This window comes from Coturnix japonica, chromosome 8 (genome assembly GCF_054131305.1).
Source record: "Coturnix japonica strain WE chromosome 8, WE-NBRP24, whole genome shotgun sequence".
Taxonomy (NCBI): Eukaryota; Metazoa; Chordata; class Aves; order Galliformes; family Phasianidae; genus Coturnix; species Coturnix japonica.
The window spans coordinates 3,855,892-3,878,610 of NC_140670.1; the positions used below are offsets into that span (position 1 = coordinate 3,855,892).

Sequence of the window (22,719 nt, forward strand, 5' to 3'; positions counted from 1 at the left end):
ACATGTTATTCTGTATGCTCACCACATGGGACCATCAGATAACCTCTGGCTCTGCCTGGAAGATGTGAAGCTTTGGGACAATTTGCACTATCTGTATAAATAGCAGAAATGCAAATCAGTTTGTTTTTTGTTTCTTTCTTTCTTCAACATTCCACACAGCTTGGAGCAGACTTTAAGGAATTATTAATACTGCCACAAAGCAGACATCAGACCTACTCTCAGAAGGCATAATCTAAGTACTGGTACTGTTTTTGAGGAAAAATTGTTTCCCTGGTAATGAAGAGATCCATTAGCTCTGCCGGTCTCTTTCATTTCACCAGCAAAAACCATAAACAAAGCCCAAGCTGTATGGATGCTTCACTGCTAATGCATCAAACTGCTTTAGAACTTGTAAAGGAAAGGAGCTTGGAAAGAAAATGCTCTAATTTACCTCAGTAAACACACGGGTAGAAGCCAATTAAAGACAACCAATCTTCTAATAAAAAAAAAGAAAAAAAAGAACAAAACAAGACCTTTTCTTTCCAGTTACATTTAATGTTTTACTTATAAATGCTTCATTTTAGGGGTCAGCTGAGTAGACATACTTTAAAGCAGGACTTTTGAAGTTACTGTTATTTAATACCCCACACCTCACTATTGTTCATTAAAGATTCATCAATGCTTCTTCTCATGTTTGTCATAAAAAATACAAAAAGTTCTTAAATGATGATGTTGGACTAAAAGCCAACATACATCCTTTAGCCTACATACTGGTTACCATTAGGGAAAGAAAAGAGAGTTTCTCTGCTCAGGCTGCTTCTTCAGATTGGAGGTTCCCGTTACTTCACTGCCAGAGGCCTCTCTGCACCTTTATCGTACTGCTGTTTGCAGGACAAACATGCGTCTTATTAATGAGGGATTTTTCTTAATTATTATATTATATATCTCCTATTGTCTAACTGCTTTATAATTTACAAGTCGGGTAAATATTTCAAGTAGCAAGGTAAAAGCTGTAATAGATACATCCTTCTTCCACATATGTTTATCAAAATAGCTGCAGCACTGCAAAAAGATAAGCAGCAAATAGCAGCTATTTTTATCAAGAGAACCAGTTTTTCATTTCACAGATCAGACTTCTCAAGGTGCAATTTGCCACAAAACAGCCAGAAAGAAAACAAAAATAGCTGACACCTGAGCAGGTTGCAGCTTTTGAAGTTAAATGAATATATTTTGCAACTCAGAAGCAATCAATAGTCAGATTTTTGCTGGACTTCCTTGGCAGGCAACACCTTGCCTTGCAGTGCCCAGCAAATTCTTGTCCACAGCAAGGATTGGAGACAGAGCTGAGCCACATTAATCTGCATGTATTCACAAAGTCACATTCAACCGCTGCAATTAGAAATACCAAGGTACAGAAGTAAAAAAAAAAAAAAAGACAAGCATAAATAAGAATAGTAAGGTTAAATACGGAATATCCCATCCCTTCCTTGCTGATTTTCTGCTGTTACAAGCTGAGTATCAAGGCTCCCATCTTTCTATAACTTAAAAATAAGGATGCAGCTGTGAGGAAGCACTTCTCAGCACAGAGAAATGATCTCTTTTTGAGGTTCATAAAGCCTACAAGATCCAGTCTCCTTCCAGTTTGCCATCAGGCCCAGTCTGACTTACACAACCTCCTTGAAACTCCTCACAGACCTTTCTTATACAAAAAGCACACTAACTGAACATCGTGACTACATACAATAAGCTTCCTCTCGTCTCCTAGAGATTGTACTGGTTATTTAACCAGAGCCTGTACTGTTGGCCTGTACAGAAGGACCTGATGAACTCCTGTGTACATTAGAGACAGTTTCAGCTGGTTCTAAAATGGACGAAAAAATCATGACAGCTTTTGGAACTTGCTAAGGATGTCATCCCCAGTCAAAGAAGAATAGCAGCTGCCCTGCAACAGGGTCCAAGCCCAGACCAAGCTGGTAGCCTTACTCGTGGGATGGCAAAAGCATACAAGGAACAGGACAGCGAGGCAAGTAAGACAGAGACCAGCAAGAACCTCCACACTCACAGCCTCATCCTCCCCGTCTCTTGGTCAGAGGATGCAGCACAGAGAGACTGTCCTAAGATGAAAAAGGGAAGTCATGATCTCAACGTCATTAGTCAAAGTTAACTTGAAGTCAGTTGATTGGGTGGGGGATAAGCCCAGAGTTTTAACTGGTTCTGCTTTTCTGTTATTTTAAGTATGTGAATCAAAGGACATTTATCAGCACTGATTAGGAAACCCACATAAATCAAATTAGCCAACTGAAGAGCATTTCTCCTACTCTGAAGATGCACACTTCCAGCCTACCAAGCAGGCTTCTTACCCTGTAGGGAAGAAGAATTAGCATCATCTCACATCAGGATTTTATAGTGCTCTCACCTCTTCTTTTAGTCATCCGCTGTGCATATCCAAGGGTGAAATGACTGAACTTTATACTAATCCTAACTGATGCATTAACCAGTGTACCCAGTATAAGCAGCTACACGGGACAATCGCAAGCTGATCTTTAGTGCTTCTGGACTGAAAGCAGACTGCATAACAAAGACACTTCAGGGATAAACGACTAATGAATCCTTCCCTAAAAATCTTTCCCTTGATGTCTCTAATAATACTGAAAAGAGGGACACGTCAAGTCCCCTCCTTCAAGTGGCTTTTCATTTCATGGGTACAATGAAGACAGGGCTAAGAAAGCAATTACACAATTCCAACAAACTTCAGCAAGACTCAGCCCCTGTAGAGAGCAATATACCACTGTATCAAAGCCAGAATTTCATCTAGCTTTAGTTTTAACCTGTTTAGCAGATAAAACCTGACACAAAGCGTGCACACTCCTTCTAGTTACAGTTCTCTATTGTGTCCACAGAGACAGATGACAGCTAGCTACAAAACAAACATAGAAAACTTAGAAAAATCAAGAGGACTTACAGGATCAGTCAGTTCTGGCAAGCTTGCTTGGTAGGTGAGAGGTCTACAGTCACGAGTATTGTTCACTAAGACACAAGGAAGAAACATTGGTCCCAGATCATCCCCATCCAGAACATCTACAGTGAGGGTGGTTGTACTTGTCCTTCGCTCATGAAGATTCTGGGCTCGGTCCTGGGGGAGCAAACGGGGTAACATAAGACTTTCAGAAGTTGGAATCTACAGAAGGATTTAAAGTTAAAGGTAAGGACAAGGTGTAAAACCCTTTCTGATAGTGCAGATTCTACACGATAAATACTTCATGTAAGTTCAACCCCAGAGCTACAGCCTTCAATTTTCTGTAGATTCAAGAGCATGGTGAAGAGCACAGAGACACACCCTTAGAGACCATCTTCTCCTAGGGAAATGCTGAACACACCACAAAATACATAGGAAAGCAAGCTTACGTTCCTTTAAAACTATTTTAAAGTTGCTTCGGGGGATCCTCCTTTTCCCCATAAATGAAACAGTACCACAACAGTGGTAAACAACAGAGAAAAAGTTTTCATTTCAGCCATTATCAGAACAAAAAGCGAAAAAAAGCCTTCACAGCCCTCAAGGGCATTAAAAAATTCTCCAATGACAGATGCATTAGATACAGTTTAAACATCACTCTTCTCCCGGGTACGCATTATCTACTGCTAGCCACTGTGTAAAAACCTCCATATAACCATGTAATATGACTTGAAAGAAAAATCACCTCTTTAAAGAAAACTGCTTTTCAAACATGAAGGATACAACTAAATTGTATCCATTAAGCTCATCTGACATCAAATTAGCATCGCTAGATGTGTGAGAAGATGAACACTTAGTGACACTAGAACACACTTTTCTGCATGGGCTGTACTTCAAGTATGCAACTTGTTCCCTGCGCCAGAAGGTTGCTTTTTTCTATGCATCTTGAGCAAGCTTTTTTAACCAGCAATAATATGTCTAATCTTTCAACGACGGAAAGCACCTAGTTACATCTTAAATAGGGTCTTCAGAATAAGAGCGCATCAGAAATGGCTTTTTAGAGGTGCTTTTCCTCTTCTATGAAAAAACCATACCCAGAAACTTACAGGCCACCTAAATTAGAACTATAAATGGCCATTTCGAGATGTATACTTACATTCGCTTGAACAATCACAAAGTAACGAGTCTTTTCCTCATAATTCAGTCTCTCCCGTAGAACTACTGCTCCAGACAAAGTGAGAGGGATATCAAAGGTCCTGTTGGAAGTCTGCAAAAATTAAAACAGTGAGATGAAATGGAACGTGCTTCAGAATTAGAGGACATTAAATATCGGCCACAATGAGATGGCCTGTTGGATGACATACCAAAATCTTCCAGACAGAGCTTTTGAATAGTATCCTGTTTTCTCCCTGCCCAACGTACTTGATGAGAATATCACAGTAAATATTACGTACGTAACAGAATTATCTCTGGCTGATTGCAAGTAATCTGCTACTTCTAATTACAAACCGAAGCCTAACTCTCCTGTTTCTTATTGATTCGCTGTGCTGAAAGTGTGCAAAAAGTGTTCAAAAAGCCTTTCACACCTTCGCTCACACCAAACTCTTTCCATGTTTAAGTCTACCAGTGTAGAATATACTTAACACTGAAGTATGGTGCATGGGAAACAGCTGTGGAGCAGTACAAAAACCTCCCAAAAGGAAACACAACAGAGGCACGAAGTACTATTCTTACGTTAGATAACACAAAAAGGCCCTTCCCCTCCACTACAAATGTTCAAACATTTGCATAACAAGTACGATTTTCAGTAATTAATGATAATGACTGTTAAAACTGCCATGTTGACACAGAAAAAAAAATCACTGGAAGGTCTGTAACAGGCTCTGCCAGTAATGTGAGACACAATTCGCTCACACAAATAACAAGTAACGTGTTTGACTATTGTATGGAAATAATGCTGTTTGTGTGTGTATGCTCACCCAGGCAGTCACATGGGAATTCCAGCTCACAAGCAAGACCCTTAACTTCATCCCAAAATGCCTTTATTTGGATTCCCCTGTCGCTCCAGTAGAGAAGCAAATTGCAGTAGCAGTTCCTTGGCAATGTGAAGTTTAACCTCTAGGTGTGAGTTTGTGCCACATCTCTGAAAGGCATCACATCAGATTCACCCCACACATATCCCTGTGACTGCTCTGCAATATCTACTTCTTGTTGCAACGCAAACCATGACCAAGTTCCAAGGCAACTCAGAGATACACAAAACAAGAGCACAGCTCAGCTGCGCCTCCATCCAACACTGAAATGAGCCAGCATATGCAGGATGTCAGGGATGCTGAAAGCTCTTTTATGCTTTCTGGCAGAGCGACGCTGCTTTGTCACCTGCACACTCCAAGAGAACAGAACTGATTCTCCCTTGAAAAGCTTCAAAAATGAAATACTAAAATGCTTTCATACAGCAGTCCTTACAACACAGCACGTTCACCAAATTGAAAACAGCGAAGCAGGCTGGAGGCCGCAGGATGGCAAGGATCACTTCCTGATGCCAGACCTAAAATTGGCTGTTTTGGGAAAATTAGAAAGTCACTAACAGGTTGTTCATCTCCATTCCTCTCAGTAGTAGAAAGATGGTGTTTCACATTATTGTCCCTACCTGCTGGACTGTAAGCAGCACAAAGCCATTTGAAGAACGACACTGCTGAAATTCAGAGAATCTGAAGTGATTTACAGGGCTTTCTAAAAGACGATCTAAACAGAGATGATAACACATCTGACAAAAATAGCCAAATCCCTTCTATATCAAAGGCAGGTTTTAGAGTTCAATTGAATCAGAGAATAAGGGAGGCTGTCAAAGAGCGCGGGATCTCACACGGGCTCCTCTGCACCTCAGCCAGTCAGAGGCTGAATATTTTCAAGGGCAGAGATTGTACAACTCCTGTGGGCTGCTCCTGCTTCACTCTTTGATCTCAGCCACTGGGGAAAAGAGTATGACCTAGAGCTTTTAATTGGTATTTGCATGTGGCATCTCGCACCTTTTAGCATTTACTCATTCTCAGCACAACTCTGAAATAAGTCTGCTTTGGTCGTCCCCATAACATGCAGTAGACAAGAGACAGATGTAAGATCTCACACACGTTGCTGCATCAGCCTGATTATCAGAGACACGTACAACTTGATTCTCTATTGAACACAGTTGATGTAACAACCTCTTATGCTCAGACATTGTTCCTTCAGACTTGGTGAATTTACACAAGGCATAATTACACATTACGTTTTTACTGACCCATGTTCCCAATTAGTTTTGATGTTATGTGTGCAAGTTTTATGACCACTCCTTTGTTTGAGCTAGCTTCTTGTAATAAAAGCCTCCCTAAGCCATAGGCCAGCACAGTGCTCTAAAATGCAGCAAGATAATCCCCATTACCAGCCCAAGCCACAGTCTTCCCCACCTATAATAAAACTGTTTTAAAAACAAGTGCTGGTGGTGCTGCTGGGCTGTGCTCCCAGGTTGTAGCCTGGAAGGCAGACGAGAGAATAAAAATAACTCCTGCAATTCTGCTATACACTCCTGCAGGTGCACAGGAGGGGTGGCAATCTACCTTTTGTAGCAAGGCTGTGTGCTCTGGAGAGCCTGGTAGACTACTGAACTAAAACTGACAAGATACAAAGCGCTGTACAATTACTACACAGAGGAGAAATGTCCTATCTCCTCCCACAAATAGGATCTACTGAAAAAAATAAGAACATTGATTCATCTGTGGTAATGATGTACACTCCCAAGAAGAGCAAAGCTTTGTGTTTTTTTCCCCTCTGGAGTTTCAGCTTGCAAGTACCTGGTATGGCCACGCTTTCAGGTACCCAGACGCATATTTAATGCACACATCTGTAAGCAGCACCAATGAAGCATAACGAAACAGGAATATTGCTCATCTCTATTATAATAGAGTCTGAATTTCCAACAGAATCCTGCTGGCACAGGAATTAGTTTCAACTTGCAACTTCATGATGAAAGAAAATGTCTCTAAGAGCATTACGTCCAGTAATGTTTCCTTCACACTCATGAGAGAGATCCAAACAGAGCTGTGAGGTCCCTAGAACAAGTGACTGTACAGTAACTACCAGCCATGTCATTCATCTGCAGTTTTGGGATGTCATCTGGAATCCCATGGAAGCTGTGAGACATAAACCACGAGTCTGAAATGTGGCACAGGTAACACTCTAAGATTCAGTTTCAGTGTGGCAAAATACCACGAGGCAAGCTATCTGATAAGGGGAAGTCATCAGGAGCCAACTTACTCAGCAGATGTGGACATGATATGCTATAACTCAGCATAGCAAAAGCATGATGCATATCGCTGATTTCATAGAATTACCATAGAAAAAGGGTAATTGTTACCCTCACCTGTCAATGGTGCCCAACAATACCATCAACACACAACATGGAAGGCGTAAAGAAGCACAAATATTTCTCGCTAAGCTGCACACCTCATTTTTAGCGTGGCAACACTTTCCCACGTTAAGGAAGATAACTCACTTGTAGCAGATGTTTTGTGGTATCTTCCTAGCAAGATCAGAGTAGCAGTGAAGCAGCTTTACAAGTTATTTCTGTCAAGCCTACACTTGAAGTGTATTAATAGGTAAAGCACTATTACACACAAGGGCTCTCTACAGATGAAAGAAGTAGGTTTCACTAACCAGGCATGCAACAGAAATTAGATAAACATTTAACAAGGCAACTAACTACACCAAAATGGCTCCAAACAGGGGAGGTACTCACTATTCCACAGAGTCTCTATGTTGATGCTTAAACTGAGAATCAGATTGCTGTTTCCCCACAAAAACATTTCTACTCAAATTAGCCTTAAGTAACAGCAGAGATTGTGAATGAGAGACTGCTAAATCCACTTGCTGTGCACTTTCTCACTAGAACATCTACATTATCCTTAAGATGAACAGATTATCAGGTTAGCATACTTAAATTATCACACCACCTGATCCCAGTAACAACGTCCTCAACCCACGGCTAAACACACCTTAGTTTACAAAAAAGCATTGCCAAAATAACTTTAATTTTTCAAGAATATGCAACATGGACACTTCAAATAGATCACTCATGCAAAAAAGCATTGCGATAGAGAGATTCACACATCTGAGCCTAAAGAACATTTATTTCAATACCTCAAACTTTTATTCTCTAAAATGATACACTTGTACCGATCATAGACATAGGCCATTACTGTTTTATTTTAGTAATACTTAAATCTATTTCCAGGTGTCTTTAAATACATATAAATATATATACATATGCATGTATGTATGTGTATACACATAAGTAGCTCCATATAGGAAGACAGAATGTCTCTCATGAGAATCTTAGCAGCGACTATGAGCATATCTTAGCTATGAATCCATTACTGCAAGTGTGGAGGAATTAATACAACTTTCTGTCACAGACAGAAAATACATGCCAAAAAAGAGGTGTGTGAACAACACTAGAAAAGGTGAGATGATTGATGCGTCGGTGTTATAGCTGACTGTAGCACTGTACTGAAAAGAAGGATAAATTTGGGTGAGTTTATGGGTCAAGCAAGGCTCACAGGCAGAACTGAATCTAGACCAGGAATTAGGTTCTCAAGTTTAGAATTTATGATGTCCAACAGCAGCCACTTACTCGTTTCTTACTTCAAAATCATTACATATATATCATAAGTGAATATATACACATTCGTATATACACTCAGATGTATAAATCTACATTTCTCATATTAAAATAGATATGTAGAAAGGAAAAAAACATAAAGGCACATACTTTGTCATTAGGATTGTACTGGATGACATATTCTATCTGGCCATTCGGACCATCATCGATGTCAGTAGCACCATTGTTTCCAGAAAATCCTGTAAAGATGGTTGTTCCAACTGGAGTCAACTGCAAAAGCAGGGAAAGAAAAACATGTATGAAAGGCTCTCATTTCTTCCCACTGTTCGATTATGTATATCACGGCCACCATTCTCCCCTTTATTCAGCCTGGAAAGCCATGAATGAGCAAACATTTAGACACAATATACTCAGACCCTGCTTTCACTGATGCCAAGGGTCACACAGAGTGAAAGAAATTTCCATTTTTATTACACACAGGCACTATGCATCAGGGCAGCTCCGTGTGTTTTAGAAAAGGTGAAGATGAAAATAAAAAGGTACTCATTAAATAAACATAAATAGATAAAAGTAACTAAGCGTAACTCTTCAGACCCAGGAAAATTAAAATGACCTGCAAGGCAAACAGAACTTACTCAACACTCATGAGAGCGCTGACAACACTGAATAACACCTGTGCACACAAGAACACATAGTTTTGTGGCTTTAAACACAGGCAAGAACGATGTTTCACAAATACTTTGTTGGAAGAAACTGAATGCTCACAGAAAATACATTAAGAACTTCACCAATTTCTAATTATCCTACAGTAGACAAGCTGCATGAAATTGGGACCCATTGAGATCAAGGATGTGAGGAAAAAGTTCATTGTTTTTAAAGGTGTTAAAGAAATGTGTAGATGTACTACAGGACAAGGGTTAGAGGGAAATATTGGTGGTAGGTCGATGGTTGGACTGGTTGATCTCAGACACCTTTTACAACCTCGATGATTCTATGGTTCTGTATTATAAAGACAAAAGCCCAACCCTTTCAGAACCTGCCATTTCAGACTTATTCAGAAAGCTTTGTGAGTGGTCCACCTGAGAACTAAATGAATAGAAAGCCCCGGATCTGACACAGGCATCACTCGTAGCTGTACCTCCTGCTGTACTCTCACCACGCCAGAAGGCCTGGCCAATGCCTGCATACGCAGGTCCAGTCCAGTTTACTTCCTCGCCATGAGTTGCTGCACATCTTAAAAACTATGGGGTATGAAATATTTCAAGTGCTGTATGAAGAGAAGGTGGCAAAGGATAACGGCTCATTCAGGCATTTGTTGCAAACGTGGATTGCTATTTGATTTACACACTTAATGGCTCATAACTTGAAGTGAGTATAGGAGGAAATAGGTAGTTGACAGATATTCATAGCTCCCAGACTGCTGTCAATTTATAAACCTGCTAATTACTTAAAGCCACTTAATAGCTGACCGTGTCCTCTGGGAAGTATTTTCACAGCTCCCAATACTAAAGTTTTGAAGTTAAAAAAACATCCATTCCAAAGCTTTAAGCTTAAACTGGCACAGGGCTTAACTTCTACACCATCCACACTTAGGGCACCATCTGCAGCTCTCTGGCTGCAAACCGGCCGACTGCTGGCACAGGCACTGGCAGCATCACACACGCAGACTATAAGCTGACTCCATTGGGCTACTAATTCCTCCTAAGGCAGAGAGCTGACCCTCAGCGCTGTGCAAGTCTTTGCCTTGCACTTTGCCTGGGCGCAGAAGCCTGTAGTTAATGTGGGGAGGCGCTATCACAGACACAAGAACTGACTGAAATGAGAATTATCAACGTGGTTCTTTCCAACCCAGGCTATTCTACAATTAAATGACAACAAAGGAGACCAGTATAAAAATCAAGGAGCGGTATCCATCAGAATTACTGCTGTTCTTTATCAACATAAATAAAAATCCCACTGTTCTTGTTTAAAGAAGTGTAACCTGCATTTACAAGCTGCATCCTTAGGAATAAAGGCATATCATGGAAGTGAAATACATATTTTACTTCTGAATGTCACAGAGGTGTCTATAAGACACACACAAAAGCTGAAAACACTGAAACCCAAGCACAGCAGTTTTAACCCCAGTGTCTCTCCTTTATATCAGTGAGCACTTCCCTCCTAGAGACCTTCCCATGGACACCTCTACTAGCATAAACAAAGCCTGCCCAAACTTCAATGATCCAACATTCAGTGGTCCAATCTTCAGTAAAGCCTGCATCTTCCAGAAACAACTAAAGTTACTTATAACAAGTAAATCACAGGAAATTAAGTGATAGACTGTGAATTTCTCAACTTCTACAGAGCCACCACATCCGTAATTCTGCGCATCTGAATCAGACCCACATCAAAACTGCATTATTCAATTGCTGATGTAATCAAGCAGTGAATCCTACACCACTGACCCTGCCACAGCAGGCACGCAAGAGGAACCAACCAAGCCTACATCTTATGCATGAGGTTTGTTCCTATTCTGAACTTGCTAATTTGAGACTATATTTATACAAAAAAAACAGACAGAAGCAAGTTTCAGTTATCAGTCAAGGCTTGCACTTGAACACCAGGCTTCCTTTGGCAAAAGAATTTCTTTACAGGTTGAAAATGACAGATTGGGTGGAAAAATATTCTGACATCAAATATTCTGGGACAGTGGGGAGGAGGATCCCTGGCTCCTTGGGTTTATTTCTCCTTTCCAGCAGGTTCCAAAAACGGCTCCAAAAAGTGCAACTTGAGCCTCCACAACCCCACTTGTCCCACTTCCCATTAGACCTAACTACCTCATGAAATACTTTGGTCGTGATTTTATTCTCTGTATTAAACTTAAGAATCTCCTTTGGAAAGGAATGCAGTAAACTGATGTTTGAGCACTGCAGAGTTCTGATCTTATTCAAGAAGGAAACAAAGAAAAACAGATAACATTAGCGTCAATGTAAGGATCAACTCTGTGAGAATTCAATGTGTTGAAAAGGAAACATGATGACAAGAAGCAAGTAAGATTTCTAAAGAATGTAATTAAAACACATAGAGAAGAAACGGATATGATAAATTTTGCTCTTCCACAGCCAGCAACGTTAGTGCTTAGAAATTTCCTTCTATATGATTTATGTCTCTTAGAAATCTAGATGCAGACAGGAACATTAAATACTTCCATAAAACATCCTGAAAATAAGTTTTCTTATTATTGCCTATTTACAAAGCTAAAAATGAGTAATTTTTCACCATGGCCCTAAAGAGCCAAGCACAGAATTACAGTTAATCATTCTGAGCTAATACTCTTTTGATGATGTCTACCTGCCGAGATTAATTATTTCAACACCATATGGAAAAAGGGATGAAAAATCACACCAGAAGCAAAGAAAATTCAGGACCAGTCCAAATTTTCAACAGCACAAAGCCAGACTTTTAAGACAGCATAAGTTATGCTTACTTTGCAAGGACTTATCTCTGCCAACTTACAGGGAAAGAAATAAGCCTAAAATATGAGTTTACAAGTGAAAAAGTACCATAAGCTATAAGGTTATGCATGTGTATTAAAGCAAAACTGACTTCCTGCTAAACTTCACTAACGCTTCCAAATAAAACATGATACCACTACTGAGATTAACATCAGAAACACGCCAAGGCCCGTGTGAAAAATGTATACTGATAAAAAGAACGCAGGCAATTTGGTTGTATTTAGATGAGATAAATTTGTTCAGACCCATTCAGTTGAACAAAAGAACAGCCAACATCAACTGCGTCTTCGCATTACAAGATTTGAGTTTCTAGTCTCTGTATCAGGCTACATGTTTTTAAAACCCTTAGGGCAATACCTTTGTCTGTGCAGTGTTAGCCGAGCTACACGTTTCTTCCCCAGTTTAAAAAAAACTGCATGCTTTCCAGCCTGTCAGCATGTTATTTGGGTATACTGCAGTAAGAAATATCTTTAGGTCATTAATACACACGGCCGAACGTAGCCCTGGGCTCATGTCATCTTGTCATGGATTTTTTCTAGATAATGATGTGACATTTTCATATGAATAAAAAAAATATATGAAAAGATACAAAGGAAATAACCTTTCAGAGTATTTCTAATGGTTGCAAAACATTTGGCATAAGCCTTAAATAACTAGTTTCTGCTCTTAACAGAAGACTCATAAGGCTGTGGATAGCAGTTGGATTTGGTATTGGCTGGGAAGCTCACATTTTTTGTGTCTTAACATGCTTTACGAAAAGGCTCAGCTTAGCTCCTAGATGACAGCAGCTCTGTTTGTGCTCTGCTAAGCTGTGTGAATTACTTCCAATTCTGTTTCACAACCCAGAAGACTACAAATAGTCAATAGCTTAATTACCACTTAATTTTCTTGTTAGCAAAATATCAGTTAATTTCAAACAGTTTGATCTTCTGTGTCTGCATTAGATCCCTACTACAACTATCAGACCAGAGAGAGCAGAGATTTTAAATCTGAATATATCAAACAAAACAAACACACGTGGATATATGCACACATGTACGTGCACACATTAGAATATCCACATCTAAGTGTCTACATACACACGAATACAAGTAAACTGCTTCCTTTGATTGATTTTGAGATGCCAATAACATCTAGAATTACTAAGCTATCAGAAAAGCAAATAATCACAAAATTCTCTATTCCTGAACTGAAAGACAACTTCAAAAATCAATGAAGTGAAACCTAGTTACAGGCATTTAACTGGCACTACAGCTACCAGTAATCACTAGAAATAGCTTTCACTGTTTTTGGAACTCTAAAGCCAAAGGAAACAGAAAACCACCACTTGATCCCTCCCCAGTCTAGTGAAATTCACTAGTGGCGGTGCCAATTTCCAGCAAGATAACCTATCATTGAACAGATAATCATTCAGTAAAGCCTTCAAGGAAGACCAAGATGCTTTGTGAACTTGTTTTGTTTTTTTAATTTATTTTGTTAATTAATGATAACATTAGCCCAGTGGGTAATCCTGAATGGCACAGTGGTGCCACGATGGAAGACAGAAGCCTAACAGTGATAAAATGAAACAAAGGAGCTAATTATATTGAGACTGCAGCTGGTGGAAAGAGTAAGATTGCTTTCCACTCAATAGTAATGCAAATAAATGATCGCAGATATTTGAAACATATAAAACCACTAAATATAATTTATTTCTAAATGGTACATTTTTCTCTTCTAAACCTTCATCATGGAATTGCAGAATAGCAGGGGCTGGAAGGGACCTCCAGAGATCATCTTGTCCAACCCCCCTGCTAATGCAGGCTCCCTACAGCAGGTCATACAGGCAGGCCTCCAGACCACTCTTGAGTATCTCCAGGTCACTTAAAGCAATGGAGTGATCGTAACAGAACATATGGTCATACTGAAAAACCAAAACACCCTAACACTCTGAATAACCACTACGATACATAACTGGTTCAATTTCTTAACTACTTCAAGTGAAGGTGAGAAGACAAACCTGTCTTTCCCTTCTCTTAGGTTCGGTCTGGACATTTCCACTTCACAGAATGGACTACATGACAGCAACCCTCTGCTGTAGGAAGAGACACCTCCCTCTAGCCCAGGTTGCTCACAGCCCCATCCAGCCTGGCCTTGAATGTTACCAGGGACGGGGCATCCACAGCTTCTCTGGGCAACCTGTTCCAGTGTCTCACCACCCTCACAGTAAAGGAAGTCTTACTAATATTTAGTCTAAATCTACCCTCTTTCAGCTTAAAACCACTTCCCATCATCCTGTTGTTACCTGCCCTTACAAAAAGTCCCTCCCCAGCTTTACTGTAAGCCCCTTCAGGAATTGCAAGGCCACACACGTTCCTGCTTCTCATTACTGAAGCCCACAAATTCTACTTTACAGCAAACACATCCTTTGTGCTGTCTACTACCAGATCATTTAATACCTAAGAGAATAAGGAATGCCATTTTAAAGTGAAATGAAATAGTATTTGCTCAAGAAAAAAAGAAAAGAAAAAAAAAAAGAAAAAGCCTTCAAATAATATGGACGAGTCCAATCCATAAATTTCTACTCTATTGACATAAAAGAGCAAAATACCTCAATTCACAGGTACCATTTAATAAACAGCAGTAAACTGAACTTTACCAGTCTACCATGTTCTTAATAAAAATGTCTGACCTACTTGCTCTTCACTTATTTTTCATAAATAAATTTGCTTTACTTTCAGTCATTTTGATAAAGCTGCAAAATGCCACAGAATATTCTGTACATTTAACATAAACCAATGCTTGACTCACTGAGACACAGCTTCAGATTCTAGTTCCATATATTGTAAGCATTCTGGTGTAATTCTGGTGAAAGGCATGCTGATCTCTGTAACTCTTAGGAAACACGTATAGTAGTTTTCACGCTAAAACCTTAAGGATATTGGCTGTGCTGTGCTTCTCCAAAGTGACATAAATGAAGGGATTTAAATGCTACTGCATTTATTGCGTTTTCAAATGAGACGTGAAACAACTAAGTTGGCTTCTTGCAACAAACAAGCAATACACAGAAAAAAGGAAAGAAAGAAAGAGGAAAAGGAATCAATTCTGACCTCGTTTACTGCCACATAGTATCGCTGCTGCTGGAACTGAGGTGAGTTATCATTCCTGTCCCTCACCACAATCCGTACTTCATGGTTGATTATGGTGCCAACCTTTTTGTTAACGCACTGGACTTGCACCACAATGGACTGGATGGACATTGGAGGCTGTAATCGAAAATACATGTTGATAATAGAGTCAAAATACGAACCAAATTTAAAGTTAAATATTACATCAATGTTTATACTGCTCAGGTCCTCCTTCACTCATCAGTCTGTGTTACGCTTGATGCTGCACCATGTATTTCTAGACTCAGAAAACTTCTCCAAAAGCCTCCTGACTACAGCTCATGCTCATGCTAGCAATGTTCCATGTAGACCTCACAGCTGTTCCACGTAGATCTCACAGCTATATTGTACAGACTGAGCTCAGCCAGCTGAACTTGCCAATAGAAGGTTACAGGTTATATATAATGAAAGGAATAGGTTATTCGATAATCAACTAAATTTCAATAACCACTTGATAATTGAAAGACACCGAGCAAATATCACACATTTTAACTTCTGATTGGTTAATATTTGAACTGAATGGTCAAGTCAGAAATAGACTGAACATTCAACCACTTGCATTTATCAAGTAATTTAAAAGCAACTTAGTCACATCTAAGCGAAGGCCATCCGAAGCCCTCTGTATTTATTACAGTGAATGCCAGAATATTCAAATAAAAAAACTTCCTTTTTGATTTAGTATCTGATGCTCAGCAGAAAGCAAGAACGCACTGGAAAGGACTAAATGAAAAACCCCAGTATTTATTAACCTCAAAGCCTTCAAAAGAATAAACAACTCAAAAGCGTAATTTAAAAATGCCTATGTACTCTACAGCACAATGAACACAAACAGGTTTTTGTATTGAGATCCTGAGACTCACAATTATACCCATAATTATATATCTGCATAACTACGCTTTCACTCATTCTAAATGCTACAATTTCTCTGAGTGACTGATTTTTTCCAGTTTTACTACAATGGATTTAGAGCCATATGGTTTCTTCACCCTTTAGACTGCAGTACTAATCAGTTTTTAAAGAGTCAGTAGAAGTGGGAAAAGAAGGGGGGGTTTATGTTGCTGCTGAGATCTTTCGTGAAAATCTATTTTTCCCTCATCTCTCTCAATTTTTCACAGCAATTAGGTACAGCATGAACATTTATCTGGGAGCTCGTTCTCTTTAAAAACCTTCAGCCAATTACAAGGTAGTTCTAACTAAAGTAGTAACATGTTGAGTATAGTCAATAACATGAGAATTAAGATTCGAGTGTTATCATTTCTATTTTTCAAGCTGGCATTCTTTGCAAGCTTCCAGAACAGAATTTTTAGCCCATTTTAATAAAATTAAAATGCAACTGAGGTTATGTGCTACTTTTACTAACACCTACAGAAACCACAGCTGTTCGTAGCAGTAAATAAGAAAATCTACAACGTTCTGTATTTGCAACCATCACTCAGTCTTTCTGGTAAAGATGTTGAAAAAAAAAACACACTTTTTTTTTTTTTTTTTTTTTGCTTCTGCTGAGGTATATGATCAGTGTAGGGCTATTTTCATGTGTCATATCTGCTTGGTCAGTGCGTAGCTATAAGGTCAGATGTTTAGATGAACACAGGTTGATTTCATGATTTAGAAGCAATGAATATAAATACCTAATAGCAAAATACATATTTAATCACACTGGGAACAAATTATTCTAACACACTGCAGCAGCTTCACTTCCTCTCCAGCTCTGATTCATCTCTATTCATTCTTCCTAAGTACTTCAAGCTTTGGGAACAAAAGTCTGAAACTGTCTGTCTATCTGATTTTGTTTGGAAAATACACATTCATTCTTGATGAAAAATCAATCAGTGGGATCTAATAAACTTCTTTCAAGGAAGGTAATAAAAAAAAACCCAAAAACCAACCAAACAAACAAACAAAAAAAGCAACAAAAAAACGAGACCAGGTTATCTGGATCAGCAGAGAGATGACAAGCTGGGAAATTAGGGAAAATAGGAAGAGAATCCAGACATTCTGGATATAATCACATATGCTCCATTTGCAACCGAGACTCCAAGTTCTGCTCCACAATCAAAGCTTGAATTTTAAGAATTAATATAAAACCCAAATTCTATTGGAACTACTAGGATTCGTGTAACTTTCACTTGAGTGATGAGAAATCCAGCTTTTTTTTTTTTTTTTTTTTTTTTGTTAAACAAGCAAAGGAAAGACAAAAACTGCACACGCTATTGATGGTTTCATATATCTCTACTTCCAACATTTGGACACAAACTTTAGATAATTGGGCTGAGTTTTCATGGGTTGCTTTCATCTTCTTTAACACAGAACTTAAGCTGAGATTGAGACCCCAGAAGTTAGATACGCTGGGGATCACACCCGAAATATCAGTTATCCCAAATTACATTTTTTCCTTTTCCTATTCTAACACATTTAAACAAGCGCGAGTAATTCTAACCAGCACTGCAGTACTAGGGATCAAAATGTATTTAATCCTCTTTCTGCAGATACTGGCCTTTTCTCAGTTTTGGTTCACTGTAAAACTGAGGAAACAATCCCTTAAAAACAAATGGAAAAACAATATTACCTTTAAGTAAGTAAAACAAACATATGTTGTCATTCATCTCTTTGTAATCTGAGTCGACATCTTACAAAGAACAACACTGTAAGGTGTCTTTATTCATGGTAATACACAACATTTATGAGCTTAGCTAGACTGTTACTAAGCTGGTGTTTATGCAAAGGCAGCTGCATGTTTGACACTTGACGCACTGGGATTTCCTTGCCCAATCACATCCATTCTGCCATGTTTTGCGCTGCATACCTTCACTTCACATATTAAAACAGTTTGTGAATGAAAGTTAATTTAAGCCCAACTACACACAATTAGCATCAAAAAACAAAATAAAATGGAAAGGACAATACATTTGCATGTCGTTTTGGAGAACACTTCAGAATAAATGGATAAGACAAACTAATTATCAAGCTAATATAAAACAAACTGATGCAGCACTCCAAGGAGAACTTCACATGATCTTTGAATTACTCCTTCCATGTTGATTACAGTCATTTTTGAGTTAATTTTTCCTGCAGATTCTGCTGAACTGTAGTATACACTGCAGCGTAACAGTAAAAAAAAAACAAAATCTGCTTTTTTAAAAAGCATTTCCCTCAAACAAAAATAGTTCTCATGTGATATCTTTAGAAAGAAAATAAAATGTGGCCTGACAACATTCATTTACTGCTAATAGGAAAAAGCATACCACACCAATTTAATGCTGCCTTCAAAACAAACAAATACACAAACAGCCTCCCCCCCCCCCCCCCTTAAACTAGCAGAAGTGAATCATAGTATACATAGCTCCATTGCTTTTTCTCCCACCTCATAAGCTAGTTTACACAGCCAGAGCAGGCTTTTACTAAGTGCAAAAGGGACCTGGAGTGAGCAGCACTCCACCTCCCAGACAAAAGCAGCATAGCAAAAATTCTCTTAACTCAATAAGCAATGGAGTTTGGTTCTGTATCTGTTTCCGCCAATACACGGTCATTTGTTCTTGTCTTTCCCGCACGTAATTCTCATGCTCATGACCCAGTTTCACCATGCACCTAAGTGAGTTCTAACAAAGAATCAATTCTGTTTGCAGTCATCTTGGGACAAAACTTATTACATTGCAGCAATTCTTACATTCACGATTATGCTGTATGTACACACAGATTCAGTAAATAAAGTCCACGGGGAGAAAAGAAAACAAACCTCCAGCCCCAAACTTACATCTCTGTCCAGAACTCGGCCAGTGCTGTTTAAGTACAACCTCTGGCTGATGGGATCAAGGATCACCCAGTAATCGACATTGTCCTTTAAGGTGAGCTCAATGGTGGGGTCCGGCCCTGCTGCTGTCCCTTTGATCAGCATGTTGTCAACCAGGATAGTGCCTGCAAAAACAAAAGGCATACAGGGGAGAATTTTATGTATGCATTAACAATTTTTTATGTAATTTGATAACAACAGCAACCCTAAAAAACAGCAGAAACCTCAGTTAGGAAGCTCTGTTTTATGACTTGAGTGATATTTAAGCCTGAGCCTTATTATCTGTAACGAAAAACTGCCTCTGACACATTTCTTGCATACAGTACTACAAGAAAACACAAATTACAATAACTTATGTTGAAGAAGTGATCCACCAGAAACACCTATTTAAAATTATGAGTTTTTTCTTTGTTCATTAATCATTACCCAATCTTACCTCAAAGGGATGTGCTTTTCCATAGCAATAGTGACACACCAAGGAGGAGAAAAGGTACAATTACGGAAAGCTCTCCTAGAACTTCATAAGACCAATGAGATTCTAATTAATGCCAAACACCTTTTCAACATACGTAACGTGCTTTTTCTGTTCTCTTGTCCCATCATGTCAGTTAGAAGTCTTGCCCAACAGCTTGCCAAGCCAGATCACAGAATCCATGACACCCACACATAGACAACTTCCTCTGTGAAACATTCCAACTTCCTTTCTAAAAGCCATGCCCTACTGACTAGCACAAATGTTCTACTGAGGAGTCTTAGATTGGCAAGCACACTGTTTATATAAACAGTAACATTAATTATTGGTTTTCTCGTTGTTTTACAGCTTTATTAAGGAGAACACAACTGTAAGGTTTTCTCAGTTATTTTGAAATTTCTGTTTTAGAGATGACAGTAAGAACACCACCAAAAATCAGCATCTTCAGAACATGAATTGTCTTCAAGTCAGAAGAAAAATACTGTTAGCCATGTGAGAAAAACAGATTTAGGATGAGACCTCTTGTGCAACAGGTTCTGAACAGTTTTACCCCATCCTAGTGGAAATGAAGTAGAAAACAGATTTCCAGTGATCATTTCCATAGATTGTTTTTTAAAGAAAGCAAATTTCACCATGAAAAACAAGCTGACTGCCAACACTGCAATGGTTCTAAGTATTTACCTTCAATTGCCAATAAAACCCACCAGTCTGTATGTTGTACTCATTATTATACCTCATTGATGATGCAAAGAAAGGTCAGCAGTGAAAACCAGAGACCATCTGAATATAAGGTGCCCCCATAACAGCCTCTCTCCCCCAAAAAAAGTCAAGATAACAAATACCACTACCACCACAATGGCTGGAGTGCCTCTATTTCTTACAGCCTTTATGTTCCAACCTAAATTTTAACTCTGAGTACTGGCTACATCTTTGGACTGCAAAGATTCAAAACAGAGGAAAAGGTTGTAAAACAGTAGTAATACCATTTGTATGTAGGTCACTCCAGAAAGTAATGCCTTCTCTTTATTTCCACGTAAACCGCAACAGACACAAAAAGCATAGCAACACTATTTGATAGAGCAAATTCTCAACTATAAAGCACAAAGCACTATATTTCAACACAGTCACCACCATCAGTCTGTTCACACAGATCAACTCATCAAGATAGATACACTTCATTTCATGGTGTGACAGTTGTGCCTGGCCTTCTTGAACATGCTTTGCCTTTCACACTGCTATCACCACCACTAAACATACCACCCACCACCATACTGTGCTCACACACACTGTTCGGTCTCTGAATGTTAAGCAAGCACTGATGAACATCAGTGGGTGCCATTATTTCTGCATGGAGGAATTCAACGACAAATTTGCTTCTTATGCACTTCCATATCAGACACCATTTTGTCAGACCACTCCTCTACTGACATCAGTTATGTGGCAACAAAATGGAATACTGGTGGGAAGGTTCAACCTCTACTTCCATACCATGACCATTCACCTATGATATCATGGGTCAACGTAATATAATAGAGAGCATTACTTTCGGAACAGCCCTTGTAGGTAGCTCTTCTACACTATTTACTTGCCAGACCAAGGAGGTTTCATCCTTCTTTGTATAGTTTCTAGAAAACTAGCTTCTCTCAAACTCAGTTTTGAGGAAGGGCTACAGAGATCAAACAATGACTCAAATGTTTAACATGGCTGAAAAAAGCTATTCCAATTACATAATTTCTTTTTAATATTTAATCAACTTAGAATCTTGATGCGATGATGAATTTTGTATAGTCTCTAGTAAGCTACTGCTACTTAACCGACCTTGCTGCTTTCAATTCTGCACTCAATTTTGTCTCTCCCCCCGTTGCCCTCCTGAAAAGCTATCTGCTCAATTTAACAAAACACTTGTTTGGTTTTCATACAGCAATTCTTTTGTTCTTAAAAACATACTGGGCTTTCTTCAAGTATTCATAAGGCACTCATACTCTCTCATCAACAGACAGTAGCATGCCAGCAAGTCTTTTTAAACCCATTCTTAAAGTGTTTTTTCTATAAAGTATGATCCAACATTGCTGTGTTTTTTGTGTCAGTTTTCCTTCAATTACCTTGTGTTGTAGTTCTTACATCCTGCCTCTGTCCATGTCTAAAAATGCCAGGGAGCTATACTACTAGCAAAGAATTTGATTACATGCATAGTCTGCGACAACTGTATGGACAACCTGTCCATACACTCACTGTACGTGCAAAAGCAAATACATCTCTTAATATCTGCAATGCACTAACACAATAGCTTTCATAATCATTCTGTGAAAAGCCTGAATGATGCTCTAGATGAAATGAAGTCTTTACCTTGTTAGAAAAACAGCACATCTTCTCCTGGAACTAAATTGGAATTTCCATTTTACTCTACCTGGGGCATGGTTGTTCAAAGTCTATGGAGAGCACCAGAGTAAGGATCCTGCATATCGCATTGAAGATGGAGGGGGTCCATATAAATGCCTGTTCCACCTATCTCATTTACACTCCAGATAAACAAAAGTTCAGTATCTTTCAGTACAATTCCCTGCCCTTCAAGTCTCTTGTGTAGAGGTCATTGATAAGGATGGCTGAAGCCACAGTTAGTGTTTTCTCCTGGCTTTCTTTTTTCCTTTTTTTGCTGGCTAATTAGGAAAAGACTGATGTGAAAGTTAAGATTTCACATGAGCACAAGAGTAGCAATATTTAGAACAGCTTTTCATCTTGTGTGGAGACCAGAGCTGGACTGCTTCTTCACCTCCATTGACACCGGATGATCACTGATGTGTCACGTGGGATGATTAACCACATTGGCAAGGGATTAGAATGGAATTAGTGTCAAGGGATAAAAGTCAAGTGAGTTGCTAGCTAAAAGCAACAACAAAAACACAACAACAAACACAGAAACAAACAATCTACCAAAAAAAGAACAATGTTATTTTCGGGAGTCATACGACTCTTCTGAAATAACGACATTACTCATGAATGCCATCCAAACTTGTTGGGAATTACTTGACAGGCAGTAACAAAAGAAATCAACAAAAATAACACTGATGATGCCCTGCTGTTTCACTTGCAAATATTAGGGCCATAGTTTTACACCACACCATTCCTCTCTGAGGAATCCTAAAAAGTTAAAAAGCTTCATTAGACTGAAATAACAGTGAAGCGTTCTGTCTTCACACATCAGCCTTGGCAGAAGGTGACCCTTCCATGGGAA

General features: G+C 39.0%; 1 protein-coding gene across 25 annotated transcripts in view; it reads right to left on the reverse strand.

Annotated features, from left to right (window-relative positions):
* PCDH15 (protocadherin related 15) overlaps positions 1-22,719 on the reverse strand; it is a 528,749-nt gene that overhangs the window by 170,519 nt on the left and 335,511 nt on the right. For all 25 annotated transcript variants that reach the window (XM_085554985.1, XM_085554984.1, XM_085554986.1 and 22 more), the window contains 5 exons: positions 18,980-19,140; positions 15,172-15,327; positions 8,739-8,858; positions 4,089-4,199; positions 2,942-3,112 (listed from right to left, as the gene is read on the reverse strand). In XM_085554985.1, coding sequence (XP_085411111.1) covers positions 2,942-3,112; positions 4,089-4,199; positions 8,739-8,858; positions 15,172-15,327; positions 18,980-19,140 — 719 coding nt within the window. The remainder of the gene's footprint in view (positions 1-2,941; positions 3,113-4,088; positions 4,200-8,738; positions 8,859-15,171; positions 15,328-18,979; positions 19,141-22,719) is intronic.